At 36.7% G+C, this 20,846-nt stretch overlaps 6 protein-coding genes across 6 annotated transcripts; 3 read left to right on the top strand and 3 right to left on the bottom strand.

Moving 5' to 3' along the window:
• The first annotated feature begins 2,500 nt into the window (after positions 1-2,500).
• Positions 2,501-3,864, top strand: LOC132204322 (uncharacterized). Its single transcript, XM_059632775.1, has 4 exons — positions 2,501-2,677; positions 2,878-3,131; positions 3,184-3,344; positions 3,398-3,864. Exons 1-4 carry the CDS (start codon positions 2,654-2,656, stop codon positions 3,619-3,621), a joined length of 663 nt encoding a protein of 220 aa, XP_059488758.1. The 5' UTR covers positions 2,501-2,653; the 3' UTR covers positions 3,622-3,864.
• On the bottom strand, positions 3,700-5,892 carry LOC132204321 (45 kDa calcium-binding protein). Its single transcript, XM_059632774.1, has 6 exons — positions 5,736-5,892; positions 5,386-5,670; positions 5,105-5,244; positions 4,934-5,047; positions 4,555-4,877; positions 3,700-4,496 (listed from the first exon to the last, which is right to left on the bottom strand). Coding segments are annotated over exons 1-6 (1,041 nt in total). The 5' UTR covers positions 5,738-5,892; the 3' UTR covers positions 3,700-4,319.
• A 149-nt stretch (positions 5,893-6,041) lies between these two features.
• Positions 6,042-7,976, top strand: LOC132204319 (ribitol-5-phosphate xylosyltransferase 1-like). Its single transcript, XM_059632771.1, has 6 exons — positions 6,042-6,298; positions 6,361-6,605; positions 6,666-6,880; positions 6,966-7,139; positions 7,196-7,436; positions 7,487-7,976. The coding sequence occupies exons 1-6, from the start codon at positions 6,175-6,177 to the stop codon at positions 7,655-7,657; spliced, it is 1,170 nt and encodes a 389-aa protein (XP_059488754.1). The 5' UTR covers positions 6,042-6,174; the 3' UTR covers positions 7,658-7,976.
• A 13-nt stretch (positions 7,977-7,989) lies between these two features.
• On the bottom strand, positions 7,990-10,445 carry LOC132204320 (guanine nucleotide-binding protein G(i) subunit alpha). Its single transcript, XM_059632772.1, has 6 exons — positions 9,988-10,445; positions 9,670-9,854; positions 9,276-9,562; positions 9,127-9,221; positions 8,852-9,040; positions 7,990-8,797 (listed from the first exon to the last, which is right to left on the bottom strand). Exons 1-6 carry the CDS (start codon positions 10,106-10,108, stop codon positions 8,607-8,609), a joined length of 1,068 nt encoding a protein of 355 aa, XP_059488755.1. The 5' UTR covers positions 10,109-10,445; the 3' UTR covers positions 7,990-8,606.
• Positions 10,446-12,115: 1,670 nt separating this feature from the next.
• LOC132204358 (DENN domain-containing protein 10-like) lies at positions 12,116-14,403 on the bottom strand. Its single transcript, XM_059632825.1, has 9 exons — positions 13,981-14,403; positions 13,702-13,889; positions 13,544-13,640; positions 13,352-13,483; positions 13,180-13,283; positions 13,030-13,128; positions 12,845-12,959; positions 12,653-12,788; positions 12,116-12,596 (listed from the first exon to the last, which is right to left on the bottom strand). Exons 1-9 carry the CDS (start codon positions 14,015-14,017, stop codon positions 12,461-12,463), a joined length of 1,044 nt encoding a protein of 347 aa, XP_059488808.1. The 5' UTR covers positions 14,018-14,403; the 3' UTR covers positions 12,116-12,460.
• LOC132204356 (mitoferrin-1) lies at positions 14,365-20,568 on the top strand. Its single transcript, XM_059632824.1, has 6 exons — positions 14,365-14,732; positions 15,682-15,904; positions 15,971-16,027; positions 17,147-17,484; positions 18,167-18,590; positions 18,973-20,568. The coding sequence occupies exons 1-5, from the start codon at positions 14,616-14,618 to the stop codon at positions 18,557-18,559; spliced, it is 1,128 nt and encodes a 375-aa protein (XP_059488807.1). The 5' UTR covers positions 14,365-14,615; the 3' UTR covers positions 18,560-18,590; positions 18,973-20,568.
• The last annotated feature ends 278 nt before the right edge of the window (positions 20,569-20,846 follow it).

A 20,846-nucleotide genomic window follows, 5' to 3' on the forward strand; every position in this document is an offset into this window, starting at 1 on the left:
ATTTGGTGAAATTAAATAGAAAAATTTGCCATATAATAAATCAAATTTGAAGTTTGGAATTATATAATTAATATTGTTGGTCGAATACATTATATAAAATGATGAACGGGAGATTTTGCAGTGCAACCGGAGCTCGGCAAGTTTTTGTCCACCAAACCCACAGGATTAATTTGGCAACGCGACAGAGCCGAGGGAGATAAATGTGTGTGTGTCCGACGCGCCGCACCCTCGCTTGTCTCGACGGTGTGCAAAACATCCCTTTCCTCTCGCCTGATGGATACAAATGCAAACACATTTGTCATAATAATAATGGTATTTAGAGTCTCCTCATGGCAGACGGCGAGCAGGCGGTGATCGGCCAGCTTTCTGCGTTGATTGCAATACAATTGATCCCTGGAGGACCGAATATGCTGCAACCCGCAGTTGCTCTCTGGATTAGGAATTTTGGCTCATCTGCCGACACGCTCTTGCATATTAATTTCAAACTTCATAAAGGGCTTATGGAATTGTCATGACTTGCAAATTTCCCTTCTCCTCTGAAACAAAAAATAAAATTGTAGAAGAAAAATTTTTTTTTTTTAATAGAGCTCGGCTATCTAAATAAAAAAATCCAGCTTTCTTTATATGAAAATAATATTTGTTAATAAATTCCGATAAATTCTTATTAAAATTCATCTTTTTTATGATAAAAGTAATTTTTAACCCAACATTTTACGTAATTATTTTTATTATTTTAACAATGCAACCTCATTCTTTTTTGCAAATAACCAAAACCTCTATAAAAAGCTAAGTCCCAAGTGATGCCCGCTAAATCTTCGTCACACGATCAGAGAACTTGTCACAATTACATTAGACATTTGTGCGCTAATGTCTGAACGCAGATGGGATAAGGGAGTCGCCTCTTTAATCCAATCACGATAATTGATGCACCCCCGATTTGTCTTTCTGTCTCACACATCGCACCCCCGGGTGATGAATTTCGGTTCATTAAAAGCTTGGGGATAGAAAAAGCCCACAAATGTTTTTATACCAAGTAACTAAACATGAGCCCAATAAGAGCAACTAAAATTAATCGTAAATAAGGATTTTTTTTACGCCGCTAAAGTTTTTACTTGTATCATATTGCTATTTGAAATTTTAATAAAAAAGGTTAAAGTACTGAAAGCTTTATAATTATTTTTACAAGCCTAGGCTTGAAAAATAATTATAAATTCTAAAAGTGATGGAATTTTTAAAGTACTGAAGTTAGGTATTCATTTCAGCATTAAATTAATTTTTGTATTGATAAATGTTAGGAACTCTTGGCTAGTCAACGCTTTTATAGATCAATTCAAAAGCTTTTCAAGAGTGATTGATGAGATTGATTTTTATATTGGATTTCACTCTAGTCCCTGCGTTATATCAAGCAAACTCGCCAACGGCGGCCACTCGCTCACAAAATTCATCCCCTTTCGCTATCGGAAAATCCTTCAAAGCTGACAGCTTTGACATGCGAGTGGTTTTTATACACCGCAATTCCAAAAGAAATGATGATCTCTTCCTCGCATCCAGCAGACACAAAGTCCAAGGGGATTTCGCGTCCGGCCGCGTAATCCACCGAGAGAGAGAGAGAAAAAAAATAATATACAAAAGAAAATGAACGGGCGTGCGAAAAAGGCGAGTTTTGCGGGTTGCCTAAGTTCCATTGTGCTCGAGCCACATCATTTACCCTTCGCTCTATAATCCGCTGTCTTAGGGTTGCTATGCTTCTTTGTGGTCCAGCATTATTATTGAATATTAAAGGGAAAAAAACGATCAGTCAAAAATTGTTGTACGTCTATCTGAGTGGACACGTCGCAGTGCAATTAATATCAAAATTTAAATTTTTATAGATGTTCCAACCTCCAACTGAAGAAAAAATATGCATTCATTAAATTGCAGAAACAAATCCGGGATTATCTGGTTTTTACAAGATAATTTTCAATAATTTTGTAACAAACGTGAAATATTTATGAAATTTTTTTATGTTCTTGTAAAAAATAAAAATGCTTACAATTAGATCAAAATTACAGTATATAATAGAGAATAAAAAAAGAATTATGACAAATTTTTAAGAGATAATGAAAGTGTTAGAAATTAATTTAACTTATTTGCATCAGAATATTATAACAGGTTGTTGGTTTTATTGGATAAATAAAAATGTTTAATTCTAAGTGCTTATACATCAAAGCCTTCACATAATAATAGAAAGAAACATTTTTATTGCTATTTTTATTTTTCTTAAGGCTTCATTCCAATTATAATTGTTGGATCGAACTATATTGCCAAAAACAAAAATTTTCGTGAAATATTTCATTACTTTCAGAGAGAATTGCAATAATGCCGCCAAGAATGATAGGATCGCGAAAAGGAATGCTGAACAGATCAAACACATAAAGCAGACAGCAGACTCGTCTTACTCTTGACACGAATGCAAGTCGGCGCAAAATTCACACACTTCACACGCGCGCATGCATTTCCAAGGTTTGTTGCTTTTCACAGCAGATTCTGCGCGAAATAAGCAGGGAGAATTTTTGGACTTGGAGCTCTTGCCACAGCAGCTAATCCTTGAAATCTTGCAGTGTCTCTCTGATTTATTCGATTTAATCAGATTTAATAAAGAAAATTCCTTAAAATGGTGTGGCCTTTTCCAGAAGGGGTAAGTTTATAAATGGTTGATTATTGTCTATATTATTTTGGTGTTATTTCTTAATTTTGTGGATTAAATCCCATCTCTAAAAATTGTTTCATTGTATTATTTGTAGCAATAAGAAAAACATTTGAATTTTTCGCTTTTAAAGCAGAGTATCTTTTAAATGAATTATTTGTCACAATAAAATAATATTTTTTCTTTTTTAGCACACCTGCCGAACATGCAAAAGGGTGTTTTGCACCGTGGCGAGATGCCAGATGCACGAACGAGAGGCGCACCCGCCCAGAATGAGTTGCCCCCTGTGCAGCGTGAAGACCTATGAGGTCGAGGAGATCCTGTGCCACCTCGAAGTCCACCTGCCTCTGATCTGCTGCCACCCTCGATGCGGAGTCTTGCTCACCAACAAGCTCGAGCTGTTCGTCCACAAGGCTTTTGCTCACCTCCAATCTGCGCCGTCAGGGTAAAAGATTTAAATTTTCATGTTTATATTCTAAAACCAATTTCAAATTCAGGTTAGTGCCTCCTGGACTCAAATTCCTCAACCGAGACTCGGCTCAAGCTCCGAAAAGTCCACTGCCTGCTGCTATGAGGTCCCAGCAAAATTCTCCGTTGAGTACTCCAAAAAGGAGATATCCCCTTGAATCACCTCAGATGGCTCAGAAGAAAATTTCTGGTAATTTTTACCATATAATTTACGCATTTCATTTTTCTCAAAATTTAATTCAGATGGTGAAAGGACACCCACTGTAGTAGTGTCAGCCCAGCCTGGGACAAGTTCACTCACCCCTGCTTTTGGCACCCTTCACCTTGGAATATCTCCACTGTCTCACTCTTCTCATTTTGAAACTTGCTATGAGGACGACGAGCTGATGGTCACCGCTCTAGATGCAAGTGAAAGTGCTGTTTTTCACGATCAGTCTCACAATCAAATCTTCTATACTCCCAAATAAGATGTATTTTTTGCTAAAGACTAATCAAAGTATGTTCCGAGACTGAATCTTAAGTTTAATATAGAATTAAAAACAGAATTTCAAAGCTGGAAAATTTTATTAAAAATGTGATCACAACCAAAAGTTGAACATTAATAATTGATGAGTATTTTAAGTATACACATGGGAAATAATATAATATTATATCACATAAAAATGCTCATGGCATAAAAAATGCTAAAAATCACAAGAATGGAATAAATTGCAATCTAAACAAATGGCTTTTGAAATATAGGCCAGTAAGGCCAAAACCACCAGTAGAACAATAAACGTTTTGTTTTTTAAGTACTTGTATACATACACAAGATATTTTGTATAGCCACAAACTTTTGAAATCTAAATCGATCGTCTCCTGACACAAGTAAATTGTCACCGACTTAGATTGCACATTTTTACAACTTTAAAACATCAAAACTAACAATAGAAATCTCACATGGATGAGTATTAATTATTTAGGAATGCTGCAATGACATTAAAAATGGAAGCAACGTGATTTGTTACGTAATAAATGGCACGGCTGATTTAAAGAGGGTTTTTCAGAGCTGGCGGAAAGCGACTATCAGGCCATCTCTGAATCAGGCTTGGTCGGTCTTTGAAGGTTTTCACATTCAGTATTATACTTTTATCTGCACAAAAAAGACAAAACCAATTCAGATATTTTAGAAGTCGTCGTGGAAACTTTTAGCTGCGTTGACCATTTTGCTTGAGAGGAATAGGTCCATCTTGTTGAGGATTTCAGGGAGAGATAAAAAGCCGTCCTTGTTGGTGTCGGCCAACATGACCAACGTCTCAGCCTCGTCTCTGGCGTGCCTTGGATTTCTTGGATCAATATATACCTAGTTTATAAAAATAATTAAAGAAATAGCAGGATATAAAGATATGCAATTTTATTACAAGTAATTCATTTCTGTCTGCTCTGCCATCGTGGTTTTTGTCGATCAGTGTCCGAAACTCGGCTCGTCTTTCTCCCTCTCCCTGCCGAAGCTCTTCGGCTTCATGCTCGAGGTCGCCTTCAGCCCTGAGACTGGCGTACTCTGTCTCTGTGAGAGTGTCATCTCCGTCCCGGTCAAATTTGTCCAGAAGCTCTTCCACCAATTGCACAATAGTTGAGTGACTCGACTCTGGGTGTCGAAATGCTAGGAACTCATCCACGTTCAAGTATGACGGATCTGAACGAGCTGCTTCAGACCACGCTCTTTTCTCCTTCATTATTGTCTCTACAATAAAAAAATTATAAATTAACATTGAAACTTAAAAATTAATTTAATTCAACCTTTAATAGAACGAACTAATCCTCTGTGTTTTTTGTCATGATTTTTTATGTAGGTCTCATTCAAGCCATGTTTTTTTAGGAAATAATGGTGGTATTCCTCCCAGGAAATCAGACCTAATAAAAAAATTCATTACTAAACTATCAAAATAAAATTTCTCCCTCAAAAGTTACCATTTCTGGGGTTGCTGTCGACCATTGTAAAAATTACAAAATTTTCCCTCAGTGACTGGGATATGTGGTGTTGGATTTTGGAGTTTATCCATGTCACTAACTCCACCAAGCTGATCAGGTTGTCTTGATCACCATCAACTCTGAAAATTAAATTGGATTAAAAATATTGCTTTAAATTAATTCAATATTAGCTACAGATTCAGAAAAATATGAATAAATTACACAAAGCTTGAATGTAGGGCATATTTCGATTTTTTTATATTTTTTATTATCAAATCAACCTTTTAAAAATCACTGTCAGAACTTTTTCAGGTTGCTGGCCCGTTTCCTTTGGGTCGGCGAGCAGGGCTTCAAATTGCTTCTCTGGGCGTCTGTCCGGCTTTTTCAGCTGCTGCTGCAGAGCGTCTGTGAGTTTGTTGTGGATCTGCGTTTTGTATGAAGGTCTCAGGGGGACCTGAGCGAGCCAAACAAGGCCCATCAGGCACACGTAGACGCTCACGACGAGCAGCAGTCGCCGTTTCGAACGTGTTTCGGCGCCCAACAGCGACCAAATTCGAGGCCACCTCCTGCAAAAGCACAGAGAAAAATTAAAATGTTGTCGGAAAATATTAATATATAGCTAATTACATACATTTTAGAGCAGGAAATAAGAAAATTTGGCAGAAAGTGGGCCACCGAGGGCCCAAAAGGCGAGCGCCATAACCTGAAGTTGAGGCCGGAGGGATTTGATTGGACTAGAATAGAAACAGCTGCGGTGTTTCAGTTTTCGGCCACTCAAATCAAACTCAATCAACCCTATTCAATAGCATTATAAAGGTTGCGCGCGCAATGCACAATAAAGTGACCGATAACTGGTGGCCAGAAACCAGTCAACCGCGATCAACCAAGCAGCCAATCAAAATTTTCAGCAAAAGGTGCCGAGCCAGTTGCCTAACTTGCGTTTTGCAGGCGTTCTGAAAAGACGCTACGCCCACTTCTATCAATTTTCTCGCGTTGTTTTTACAAAACAGCGATCAGAATTGCAGGTTATTCCGATGACCTGAAGAGGAAGCCTGGCCTTTGAGGTCATCATGAGGGCCCTTTGCACGTGCAGGCGGCTCGTAATTGTTCTCTCCGCTCTCTACTTGCTGTGCATCGTTATTGCAACTCAAAAACTTTACCGACTTTCAAACTCAAACAACATTGTTGCCCATGGTATAATAGGATCAGTAATTAAACAATTTTGGAATGCATTTAAATTTTTCTGAATATTTTAGTGAGTCGTCGGAACGGACCTTTCCTAGTCGAAATCTGGAGCAAAGCTTCAATAGGAGATTACCTATGGGGCCACATTCTAAATGGGCCCTCTCCTACTCCGAATGGACCTCTCATGAACTCGGCCCAGCTCACCTACAAGGACATAAATTTCTCCTTCAAATCTGGTCCGGGTTTGGTTCCAGCGTCCGCCCCTAAAAATGTCACACATCTGGTTATAATACTCAATGGGAGATCTGAAGACAAAGTATTTTTTTTTTCCAAATAAAATTCTAGAATTGCATTATAAAATTATAAAATTCTCTAGATTGAGCAAGCTAGAGTTTGGCTTGACTCAATGCCAGCCTACGAAGATTTGCGGACTCTGGCCGTGATTCTGCTTGGAGACGAAAAATGCAACAACGAATGGATTCTGCCCTATTTGAAGAAGAACGGTGGATCAATCGACTTTGTTTTTGTCACTTACGACTCGCCTCTTGTCGACGGTGAAAGTTTTTACCAATGGCCTCTTGGCGTATCTGTGTAAGCACCTAATCTTATATTCAATTATATTTTATTAAGTTGAACTATTGATAATTTTTACAATATAACATTATTTATTTTGTAGCTACCGAGGATTTCCAAATATCAACCCGGCCAGTTTGGATTTGACGTACCCCAGAGAGTTCACTTGCAACTTTCTGGGAACAGTTTATGCAAATTCTTCAAGAGAACGCCTCAGCAAAATTATAAATAGCTCAAGTAGACTGCAAAAGGAATGTTTTATGTCAGGACGAGACAAGTAAAAAATATTAATTACATAAAAAGAAAAAAAAATACTAAACATATTCAATAAAGGTGGCAACCCCTTGAAAGCGAGCAGTCCCGCCAGTTGTATCTGGACACTCTTCTCCAGTCAGACTTGACCCTGAGTCCTGTTGGCTTCAATACAGAGTGCTACCGAATTTACGAGGCTCTGTCACTTGGCAGTATTCCTGTAGTGGAGGATATCATGACACCAGGGGGCTGTGACGCCTCCAGTGCAGCCTCGCCACTGAGATTGCTCAAGAAAATGAATGCGCCGATGCTTTACCTAAAAGTAAGCAACACAGAAACCAAATCATAATTTTTCACTCAAAATTTTTGCAGGATTGGAGTCAGCTGGAGGAAGTTCTAGAGAGTGAAACTCTCTTGAGCAAGGAGGAGAAAATCAATCGGCGAAAGGGTGCTGTCCGTTGGTATGAGGAGTTCAAGCACTCGATCAAGAAGATCTTTGTCAATGTTTTGCGGGAGAGGTGGTTTGACATGAGAGCTGATTAATTTTTTAAATATGCCACACAGACTGATGATTTTGCAAACCTATTCCCAGCAAGCATTTCTAGAATTAAATTTTCAAGTGGTCAAATAGTAGTTAAAGCTTCCAAGCATTTAAATTAAGCTATTTGCTATCTCACATTATCCAAAAACAGACTGGTAAGCACTTCATATTAATAGATTTTTCTCAACAAGTAGCAAGACGATGTTTGTTCTAGTTTTAATTTAATTGCCTGTCTAAATAATTTTTCTTGCTTCCTAGTCAGAATTGCAATTAAAGGTCCTGTATCAAAAAATATTGATGTACGGTGGTGAAAAATGTAAATGATCAATTCAAATAAACTGAACAAGAATTTATTCACACTTATAAAATATTTGACACTTTTCATTGAATAATCCATATTAAAATTGGCAGATAGATATACAAATAGATCTGAGAAATACTTTCATTGTAAATAGAGAGAAAAATTGGCACCCTTTCATTAATTTACGCGTTGCAGCAAGATTTTGGCAAACATCAAGTGAAACATTTCGCCCATTTTAATTAAATTAAATAAGGCACACTTGGTGATATAATGAAAAATTAATAAACTAGATCATAGAAATAAATGCATAATTTAGGAATGCTTCAAGAGATTCACAATAAGATAAGAAAATTTGTGCTCCGCCTCTTGCGAGAACTGTTTCATAATTAGGAATAGGAAGATCTCATTTCATTTAGAGAATAGAGGCAGGAAAAATACCCATCCCGATTTGCACATTTTTTGTTATAGCAAGTTAGAAAAAGCAGATCCATCATGACATACATATAAATATTTACATAGAAAATTGCATCTGAATCTGGGAATACCAGAAAAATACTGCTTGGGAGCAATGAATTGGCTTTCACATGGCTAGGCAATGTGCTCAGCTTGGGCACAAAATTGTTGGCATACACGAAGGCACAATATTAGAGTTAGAAGAGGCCACAGTCTTTGAGGTTGTTCTTGATGATCACGTCTGTGACTGCATCAAAAACAAATTGGATGTTGTTTGTGTCTGTGGCGCAGGTGAAGTGGGTGTAGATTTCCTTGAAACCTTTCTTCTTGTTAAGGTTTTCGAATTTCATTTGAATGTAGGCTGCCGCCTCCTCGAAGGTGTTTGATCCTAAATTTTTGCATAAATAATTTGAACTTCAAAAAATGGCTGACATTTTCTTACCTGTGTACTCGGGGAAGCAGATGGTCAAAGGCGACTTGGTGATTTTATCTTCAAACAAGTCCTTTTTGTTCAAGAAAAGGATGATCGAGGTTTCGACGAACCACTTGCTATTACAAATTGAGTCAAATAGCTTCATAGACTCAATCATTCTGTTCATCTCCTCGTCCTCAGCCAAGACCAGATCATACCCTGAAAATATAATTAAAGTTTTATAATTTGTTATAAAATTTAACTGCATTAGAATCAATCAACTTCAAGAGGGTGGATTAATTTACCTGACAATGCCACACAGAAAATGATAGCCGTCACTCCTTCAAAGCAATGGATCCACTTTTTCCGCTCAGATCTTTGACCACCAACGTCAAACATTCTGCAAAAATTTTGTTAATTATGCTGTTCAGAAAATCTAGAAGTCTAATCTCACTTAAAGTTTAATCCCTTGAAACTAAAGTGAGTTTCAACAATGCCAGTGGTTTTAACTCTGGTCCTGAGAACGTCCTGCTGCGTGGGAATGTACGAAGGTTGCGAGATTCTGTCCAAGGCGTTCAGGTAGTACGCAGCTGAGTCGTTGAGCTGATATTCACGTGACCTGGCAAAGCACACTTGCAGCCCTTCGTCCTGCCAGAGCCGTTTCATGAGCATTGCCAACTCGGGCGTCAACTCTCCCTCTTCTGCTGCACTGGCCAGGGTGAAGAATTGCCGAGCACTGTCCTGTTTGCAAAAAACTTAATAAAAACTTGTATCAAGAAATGGATAATTTGTAATTGTTTGAAATAATTTAAATTAAGTCAAGATTGTTATATTTCAAGTAAACGAACCGTTCTGCTGGGGTCAGCGAATTCAATTCTCAGTTGACCCATAGCTCTGATGATGGCCATTAAGCTCTGGATTGTGTTGCTGTAGACGACAGGCCTGTACTGCTCGCATTCGTCTTTTGAATAGCCGGTCTCGTGTATAATTTTCATCTGTTTGACAATTGTACTCTTGCCAGACTCTCCGGCACCTGTGGATCCGAATTTATGTACATTGCTCAAAATAATCAATAAAGTAAGAAGGAAACTTGAGAATTAATAATCTATTTGATAATATTGTTGTGACTCATGCAGAGTCAAAAGAGTTTTAAAATTTTTGTTTACCAAGAAGCAGAAGTTTGACCTCCCTAGCGGCCCTCTCGCCATCCGCTCGGAGATCTTTGTCGATTTTCCGCGACCTCTCGACGGCCGCTTTGTCACCCTCGGAGCTCACGGCGCACCCCATTCTTAAGATGCGCGGTGCTGGTCCACTTTCTCAGCAAATCGGGACACCTCTGAGAGTGTCTTTAGAGTTAATTTGTCCGTCGGCTACTTGTTGATCTCGAGCCACGCCGAAGCAACCCGCCGCACCCCTCAAATCAAAACGACGCCTCTGCACAACGGAGAGACGCAGGGGAGTGGCAATGCTCCTAGAGGTTTGAAACGTTCGAATTGATGATGATGGGACACTTTCGGACGGGTGGGAAGACTACAGCATGTGGAAAACGGAAAAAGTCGGGATGGGAAAACACTACGGGCAAAAATGGCGGCGGCTGGAAAAAGATCACAACTGCCAACCGTACTGAGCTGCCATCTGGCGGTAATGAGGAAAAGGCCGGTTTTGTGCTCATTCGCCACCTTCCGTGGAACAAACCATTGTAAAAAAAAATAATAAGAGCAAATCTTTTCAGGATCACATAGGTCCCCCAAAGTTAAAGGTAACGATCTGAAATTTTCGCAGGTTATTCAGCACGGTTTGAAAGGAAGCTCATTAAAAATTTACCTAAAAATTTTGAAAATTGCGGGTTTTACGGGGCATTTTGAAAAATCCAAAAAACGTAAATATCTCGGCTTCCTGTGGTCCCACAGCAAAATTCTGGATATATTTAAAATTGTTTCGTAGACCTCTACAGCTTTGCTTTTGCTTTCAAATTTTTAGGTCAAAGTTCAAGGTCACTAATTTTGAATCAAAATTTTCAAACTCAAATTTGAAACCCGGCCACACGTCAAAATAAAATTTCAAGATAGCCAATCGATTCCCCGTTAAATTTTACGTAATATATGTAAAAATTGCGATGTGGGTATTTTTCGTTAAATTTAAAATTAGATAACACTATTAAAAAACGTTGTTTTTTGCTCCTCGGGATGAAGGGCCATCACCAAAAACGTAATTTCTTCGATTTGCATTGGTTTTAGACAATATTTGATAATGACAAAAAATGTTCCCTGTAGTATGGCAATTCGGAAAACGTGCATAATGATGACCTTTGGTGACCTTGGGTCAAAGGTCACCGTGACCTTTGACCTAGGGTAACCTGACTATAATGTGTGACACGTAATTAGAAAGGTCTTGTCAAGAGCAATATTTTGGACACCAGGTTTTTGTTTCTAGCTTTACAGGAAGTTGATTAAAAAGAGAAAACCTTCATTTTCCAGCAGATATCCAAGGAAATCGAGCATTATTTAATTATAAATCAAATTTTATTTATTTCTAAGTACGCTAGAAAGAAAAACTTGGTGTCCAAAATATTTCTCTTGACAAGACCTTTCTAATTACGTGTCACACATTATAGTCAGGTTACCCTAGGTCAAAGGTCACGGTGACCTTTGACCCAAGGTCACCAAAGGTCATCATTATGCACGTTTTCCGAATTGCCATACTACAGGGAACATTTTTTGTCATTATCAAATATTGTCTAAAACCAATGCAAATCGAAGAAATTACGTTTTTGGTGATGGCCCTTCATCCCGAGGAGCAAAAAACAACGTTTTTTAATAGTGTTATCTAATTTTAAATTTAACGAAAAATACCCACATCGCAATTTTTACATATATTACGTAAAATTTAACGGGGAATCGATTGGCTATCTTGAAATTTTATTTTGACGTGTGGCCGGGTTTCAAATTTGAGTTTGAAAATTTTGATTCAAAATTAGTGACCTTGAACTTTGACCTAAAAATTTGAAAGCAAAAGCAAAGCTGTAGAGGTCTACGAAACAATTTTAAATATATCCAGAATTTTGCTGTGGGACCACAGGAAGCCGAGATATTTACGTTTTTTGGATTTTTCAAAATGCCCCGTAAAACCCGCAATTTTCAAAATTTTTAGGTAAATTTTTAATGAGCTTCCTTTCAAACCGTGCTGAATAACCTGCGAAATTTTCAGATCGTTACCTTTAACTTTGGGGGACCTATGTGATCCTGAAAAGATTTGCTCATAAAATAAATATATGACTTTGGCAATTTTAATGGGCAGAAATACCAACAAGTTTATAATAAATTGAATACATTAAATTATGTAATATTTACATAAGTTTTGACTTATTTACCAAAATTTTCTATACTTTGGTTCCTTTAATTATCAAAACTGCGATAAAAATTTATAAGAAAATTTAAGTTGAATGGAATGGAATGCACATTACAACATTAAGTCATTTACGTAAATTACTTTCCTAGGAAAATAATACATCTATAATAGCCGACGGATCATTATTAACAAATCTATATAATTTAAAAAAATAAATTGAAACTTAACTACTTATAAGAATCACAAATATTTAAAATTGAAAGTATGAGATTAAACAAATTTGTTTGAAATTTAAACCATCATAATGTCCTCAGCAATGGCCAAGTTGAACAAGAAGTTTTCCATCCCGTGAGGCAAATTCTTTGCTCTTAAAGAATCTAGTGTAACCATGGACTTTCCGTCAGATGTTTTAGTTGTTGCGAGTGTTCTAGAAAAATTAAGTGAGTGAAAGATCTATTTAAGATTTTAAAATTTCTTAAAAACCTCAGTTGCTCAAGAAGATCATTGGTTTTGGTGGAAATTGCAGTCACAACTTGGCGCTCGCTCAAATTTTCATTTTGAGAAAGCTGGACGAGGTAAAAGGCAATTTCTTTGTGGGCCCTGGTCATGGACATACTCTCTGAAATAAGATTTTCATTAATATCCAAAGTAATAGAAATTAAAAAAAATTCACACCCCGAGCACTGGGAGCGATTGAAATTTCTGTTGCTGGAAGATGAACGAAAACATCAAATAAATCAGACGAAGCAACGTTGGCATCTCTGCATCCGGCTACAAAATTAGCACAGCTCTATAATAAAAAACAAATCAAAACAAATTAAATTTTAATTTATGAACACACATATTAAGGAACAAATTACCTTCAGACTGAAAATTTCATCTTTCTGAAGATCAACGCAAGGAAAAATGTTGCTATAGAGACCGCGATGGCTCACTAAAGCTGGCAGTGATCTGACAGTCTAAAATTAAAGCAAAATTAATCAAAAACTCCATTCAATAAGAAAACTCACTTTGAGAAGTGTGGCCATGTCATGATGATAGACAATAATTCTTTTCTTCAGCAGAACGGCTGTGTAGATTAAAATCGTCTCGAGGCCAAAATTTGAGATTATTTCTAAAATAGAAATAATGATGTTTTCAAAATAATTATCAAAATAAAAAAAAATGTTTTTCTAATTAAACCTTTAATGTTTGTAGACCCCTGACTTATCATGGACTGAGGGAAATCTTTGCTTGAGAATGAAAAATCAGAGTCTTGTATTTCTCCGATGGTTGTGGCGGCAAGATAAAGCTCCAGAACAAGAACATTATTGCCTAAAAATGTATACAAATGTTAATTTTGATGTATGCAAATATATTCATATAATTACATACCAGTTCTGTTGTATTTATTAGCCATAACTTTTGAAAGTGCTTCATACATTTCTGGATTGAATTCAGAAGACCATACGCAAATCGCAAATTGCCGAACCTTGGTCATTTATAAATTTTGATTTTAAAATGTAAATTGCTTGGTATTTATTATATTTTACTTTGGGTAGTTTGGCTATGTCTGGTGATTCGTTTGTGAAAATGTAGTACCACAAAGTTCCACATCGTCCATACAAAAATATTGTGTCCGGTCCTTCAAATCTGCATTTCCTCAAGGCCAGTTCACGCTGCTGATTTGTGGAGGAAGGGTACGTCCATGTACATAAAACGTCCCCGTTGCAGTCCTTCTCTGTGGAAAAGAAAAAATTAGTTCAATGATTTGCATGGAATAATTTGCATAATAGTAAAAATTCTCAATTTTATGTTATGTAAGTACAAACCAATAATATTATAGCCACAGCGTTCACCAGACACCATGATGATCACAAAAAGAGGGAAAATCAAAGCTCAATATTTCCGGAATTCAAATACAGCTTTTCAGACCACAAAAGTCACGAGACATAAACAATTTATTAAGAATTAAAAAATTCAAAATAATTTTTTGTTGAGCCCACTTTGCCGCGCCCCCTATGGCCACGCCCCCTTATTTAACATCGATCGCCGCAGCCGCACTCGACTTCTTTCCGATCAAGTAAAGGTTTGCAGCGATTTGAAATCGTTTATGTTAGTTGCGAGTTTAGCTGGATGAATTCTAAGTGCTTTAATTTTTAATTTTGCAGGTGGGAGACTAGACGCGGAAATATTATTGACATTAAAATCTGTTTGGCGCCCTGCGTCCTTTTGCGTCCGCCGAGTGCAAAAACAATTGACGATCGGAAGGTCTCGCGAAACGCACCACGCCCCCTTAACTCTCGGCCATGGTGATCAGAGGGACAGGAGTTTCACTTGCTCTCTTGTCCTAGTTAATTTGCAGACACAGGAGCCGCCTTCGGCCGCCAAATCGGCGTCAAAAATTGCCGCCGCAAGCGCACGGTCCGAGGGTGCAGTTGTCGCTGGCCGACGGGCCGACGTCGACATGAATCCCGACGATTATGAAAAACTGCCAACGAACAATGTGGTGTCCAACATGAGTGCAGGAGCGATCGCTGGAATCATGGAGCACTGCGTCATGTACCCTCTCGACTCGGTCAAGGTGCGTGTCTTCGGACATTCTACCCTTTGCCGAAGCAGGCAAAAGGAATTTTACTTCCGGTCACTTTCAGACAGCTGTCGAGGGTAATTTTCTGGAAAACCGGACCAGGTTTCAAGGGCACAAATGGGCGGTTTTAAAGTTGAAGACCCGTAAACATGCGGCAGTCAAGTAGAAGTTTCAAAATATTTTGTGCCAAAATCTTTGGAATTTTATTGTTATTTATTATTTGCCTGTTTTCTCTCAGTTTTTAATCGATTAACCCTATTATATAACCTTCAGCGAGTTAAATGCTTGTTATTCTATAATTATTATACATTTTATAGGTAAAACAACATTGAAATTTAATATCTTTGTTAATACTCAATTATTATTTTTTTTTTTTTAATTTTTCCAAAGTTCTCTAATTTTATACAACGACCTCAAAAATAATTTTTTTAATTTATTTTACGTGATAAAATATTAGTTATGTTCAAATCTCTTGAGAAATGATTATTTTTGCATGTAGCAGATTTTGACACATCTCGCAAGATTAATTTCAGCAAGTTCGTCATGACTCGGTAAAAATTTCTGCTCTCGAAGCTGTATTTGTTATCAGAGAACTTTCGTCTCTTTTTCATTTTATCATCACGGAGTTGATAAACAAGTGCGTGTACCGGGTTACAATGTTGTTGCAAAGTAAGGACGTTTACTTTGACTAGCGTAATCTAACCTGATAAGAACGCAATTAGAATGATCTAGGGATTTTTTAATTGAAAATTTTGTTGCAAATGTTAAAAAAAAAAAATCGTAAAATCAACTCTTTTTCAAGAAATAGGCATTTTTTTAAGAAAAATTATTAGAATATGATTCTGTTTCAATTTTTTTTTCTGAAATTTTAGAACTTCCCGTATTTGATCTATTTTTCTATTTGGTTTTATTTAAAAAAATAAATAAAATTTTTATTTTGCAGACGAGGATGCAGAGTTTAAACAATTTTGGAAGTCCCGCGAATCGAGGCATCTACGACACTTTGTCGCAAATGGTGCGCCAGGAGGGCATCTTGAGGCCATGCAGAGGGATGAGCGCGCTCGTTGTCGGGGCTGGCCCCGCACACGCACTCTATTTCTCGTGCTATGAATACTCAAAAGACAAACTGTGCCGGTTAGTTCCTAGCGCGTCCGACTTTGCCCCAGGTGAGATAAGAATTGCAGGCTAAAAATGTGATCATTAATAATAACAATCAATTACGACATTTGCAGGCGTTGCTGGTGCTTTAGCGGCTCTTTTGCACGATGGCGTCATGAATCCAGCGGAAGGTACGAACGATTTCTTATCTTAAAAAATGAAAGATAATTTGAATCAATGAAATGAGCAATTATATTTGTCATTTACCACTTATTTGTAAATTTTTAAAGAAATTAACTTAAATTTCTCCATGAATATCTCCTTAAAATTCTGAATTAATTTTTAATTATTATTTCCCCCTCTTGAGAATGACACTAGATTGCCAAAAGATATACTTAATTAATTTAAATTATTTAAATTTATCATTTATATTTTTTAAATTTTTTTTTTGCTAAATTAGGTGATTTTTTTGCATAATTTGTAAAGAATCTATTAAAATTTAGTTTTTTAGTTTACATATTTAAATTTTCTATTATTATTTATCTTTAACATAATTTGAATTAATTATTTCACTTAATTAATAATTATTTCACAAAGTTTATTATTAGTTGATAAAGCTGAAGTATTAATTAGTAGGTCACTGTTGATTCTGTATCTTATTGGGAATAATAGAAGTTACGAAGTGGCTTCGTCAGAGGAATTTCGCTGAATGTCGATTCAAGGCGATCTCGGAAGGTCCCCCACACACACGCGAAATGACGCGCTATTTATCTCACTTGCATTAATCTTATTCACGTACAGTGTGTGGAAAACAAGCACGTCACTTCAGAAATCAATATCTTCTGTCATGATCTGTCTCTCCGTCGGTCAGAAAGCTGAGAAAATTTGATGCCAATTAGATTCACTCATAAATAATGCCCATTTGAAATGCTCTGGCAATTGGGTGCTAAGCACGTGATGTCAAGATCTATCAAAGCGAAGGGCGCACAATGAGCTATCATTGCCATAGAGAAAGAAACAAAGAAAGTGACTAGCAACGGGAAAATAATTTTCAACTTAATTGGAAGCGTTGCAAAAGTAACTTGGATTCTTATGCTAAATTTAAATTTATTACTCTAATTATTAGTAATTAAATAATAATTTATTTTTATGAATTTTTTTGTATGAGATTTTAATTAAATTATAATTATTTTATCTAATAATTAAAAAAATTTACTGTTGAAAATGTTAAAAAGTTCATAAGAAGCAAAGAATTGCTTATATAAATTTGAAATTTAAATTTATACAAATGTCTTGATGAATGTTTGCAGTGGTGAAGCAGCGGCTTCAGATGTACGGTAGTCCGTACAAGACGTCCTTGGAGTGCGTGCGGCGGGTGTACCGTGCAGAGGGCATGGGCGCTTTCTACCGTTCGTACACGACCCAGCTGACGATGAACGTTCCCTTCCAGAGCATCCACTTCATGACCTACGAGCTGATGCAGAAATACACCAACAAGACTGGCAACTACAACCCAAAGGCTCACATGGTCAGCGGCGCCATGGCAGGCGCCATTGCCGCCGCAGCCACCACGCCCCTCGACGTCTGCAAGACGCTGCTCAACACACAGGAATCAGCCGTCACTGGCCTGGTTGCTGCTGCCAGAACGGTAAAATTATAATTTTAATGAAAGCGTTTCCTTTTTAGTTGTTTTCCATTTTTGCCTTTTCTCTTTATTATTTTTAAAAAATTAATTCAAATTTCCTTTTTTTTTTAATTTGTTTATTAATTTATAAAGCAAACAGAACAAAATTCACAAATAATTATCAAATTTTAATTTGTGATTTCTCTTATTATCAGTTTTTCAATTTCTTTTTTATTTGATGACTCGATTCATATCAAATTAGGTCATTTGTCAATTGTCATTATTATTTATTATGTCTTCTCCAGTGTTGATTTTTGTTTACTTTGTTTAAACAGCAGTTTGGCAAATAAACACAAGCACAATTGTCTTCTTAGTCAATTACTTTCCTACCTAAAAACAGATTAGAGATTAGCCCTGGTACCATTTCAAAGAGGAATAAGCAATGAAATAATAGTAATCGAAGAAATCAATATGAATTCATGCAGAAATATTTTAATTTAACTTAAATAATTTTGCTTGCTTTTTAGTGAGTTTGCAATTCTTATACTGGCATTACATTTTAAAAAACTAATTAGTGAGCAAACTAAATAAAAAAAATTACAAATATTTTAATGATTTTAATAAGATTTAAATAGCTTTAGTTTCTGATTAGGATGTTTATTTCAATTTTAACTTCAACTGTGCTAAAAAAAAAATATTTTTGCAGATATACCGACTGAACGGCCTTGGAGGATTCTTCAAGGGTCTGCGTGCGCGTGTGTTGTACCAGATGCCGTCGACAGCGATCTGTTGGTCGACCTACGAATTCTTCAAGTACTGCATGAACAGCAACATGCGGGTTGAGGCGACGGCGCTGCTGCCGTCCATAGACGTCGTCAGCACCACCAGTCCGACCAAGGAGGACGGTGCGGCCCCAACACCTCCTCTGGTGCGAGATTTGCCTCCGAGAATCATCCCGACGCACCCTGCAGCACAGCCAGTGGCGCCGCTCTCGTCGCTGCCGGCGCTTGCGTTCAACGCTGTCCACCATTCCTCGCACCGGGACATGCACAACACGGCCCTGCTTGAGGGCATGACCACCAAGATGCCGCGCTCGTAGCTGCCCTGTTCGATTGCCACGTAGTTTCATGGTAAGAAATAATTTCAAACTTAAATCAAAGGAATTTCTGCTCATGGAAAAAACTAATAGGAAATTGAATTATTGATGCAAAAGTATTAAACAAAGCTAATCAGCAAAGCTTGGGGAAAATTCAGTCAATCAAATTTTAGATTTAAAGTTAAATTCCTGGTCATTGTTTGATTTGTTATAAATTTAAAATGTAATTCTTTATTTTTAATAAATTTTTTCCTAAGAAAATTCTTATAAAAAGCACAATTTTTTAATTTCACTTGATCAATATAAGACATTCAGGAAGAAAGTTATCCATGTCTTTATCAGTTTCTCTGCTTATAAAACATGACTTTGGTATATTTTAATGCAAAATGCCTAATAAATTCCTTTCCGTGTTTCAGAATGTGTGGAAAGTTGCAGCAGCCGTTTTTCAGCAAACCACTGAGCGGGCAAGGGTGCTTGGTGGTGCAGAAGCTCATTTCTCTCCACCCACTTGGCTCTCCGGAAAATTATTAAAGAAAACCCATTGCAATTGGCATGCCCCGTTTTTAAACAGAAAATCACGTTTCCCGACGGATTTGACACCTGCCCGATGACTCGGTCCAGTCGGTCCACCTGACAAATCGAGTATTCCAACGTCACTCCTGCATAATGGAATAGTGCCTGCTTTGAATAAGAGAAACACGATTATTATATTTACTTTCGTAAGAGACGCACTGGCAGAGGATTGCAAAAAGCATTCAGGAAATTTAAATTCAATTCATTTAAATTGTGGAGGATTTGAATTCTAATTTTATAACGGCTGGAAAATCGAAATTAGAAATCATTCAACAATTTATTAGTGCCATTTCATTGAAAGTTCTATTTTAATCTTCTACGATGAGAGCTGTCTAAATTTTCGCCCGCAAAATTTACTCTATTTTTTCCCTTTAGGTGCCACGTGGGAGGATTTCACATTAAATTGGTACCTGGTAGTTTATTAAGAAAAAGAAGAAATCAAATAAATAACAATTATGCTTTTTTAGATCCTGAATGAATTGTTGTCGTAGTCAAACTACAGAATAATGTCATTCATCTACGACAAGAAGTGTGGCACTTGAACTCACAAGTTTTCAAACTCAAATAATTATTGTTATCCAGGAGCACGTTGATTGCACCTGACTCATACATTTTCACTCGAGAGTGCATCAAAGTCAATTTTGATCATTCAGAAGCTCTCACTTTTAAACACTTTGACCCGCTTGCTCCTCCCTTTGTGGGAAAAAAACATGCCATCTGAACTCGTACCCCATCACGACACTATTGTTTTCTCACCTTCAAACAACAACAAAACTTTTGTAGCTGTTGAATAGTGGTTAATCGAAATTTGCCGCAAACTGGTCATTTTCAAAAAAGAACTAGTTTATAGTTTTCTGCCTTAAATGTTTTTTTTATGTTGATAATTTTTAAATAATTAAATTGGTCAGTTTGTGGGCAAGCGTTGTTACAAAATAGTTAGGAGAGTAAATAATATATGTTTACAAAATAAAATCCTCCGGTTGTGCTCGGAGAGAAAAAAAAACGGTTAAAATAATGTTTATCTGCAAACAAAAGGCTCCTCAGTGGACTGGCTCAGGCTGTGAACTGCTGTATCATTAACTATAGCTAGCTCATATTCACTTTTAAGGAAGTAATATGGTCTATCGAGGGGCCCAAACTGATCGGCTATACTTGCGAGCAAAAAGAGGTTTTTCTCAAATGCATTTTTTTCGGACCGCAAAAATAATTATGTACGAAAAATGTTACAAAATCGGCGAGAATTGAATGAATGAATTAAAATGCTATTTTTGAAGAGTGGAGCCTTCTTTTTTCTTTAAATAGCTAGGGAGTAATATATATAATATAAATATTACAATATTATTGTCATCGAGGAAAGGAACAATAGATATGAGAAGTCCATGTTGTAAATATTTGAATCATTTGTAGTCAATAAAAACATGAGAGGTAATTAAATACAATTTTCTGCTGTTTTTTTATTTGAAAGTATATTAGCTGCTTTATCAAAACATTAGATAAAGTCAATAAAATGAAAGAAAATTTGTTTTATATAAGAAGCAAAATTTAAAAGTAGCGATATGATTGGGATTTTCAAATTCGCAAAACTTTCTAAACACTTTTAGAAAGCGCACAATGTAAAGTAAGAGACCACAATTTTTATTAAGGAAAGCTTTTGAAATAAAAACCAAATTCGCTTTACTTTTGATGCCTAAATTAGCCTACTCTAGTTAATGAATTT

This window comes from Neocloeon triangulifer, unplaced genomic scaffold, assembly GCF_031216515.1.
Source record: "Neocloeon triangulifer isolate White Clay Creek 2 clone unplaced genomic scaffold, ASM3121651v1 ptg000022l, whole genome shotgun sequence".
In the NCBI taxonomy this organism is placed as follows: domain Eukaryota; kingdom Metazoa; phylum Arthropoda; class Insecta; order Ephemeroptera; family Baetidae; genus Neocloeon; species Neocloeon triangulifer.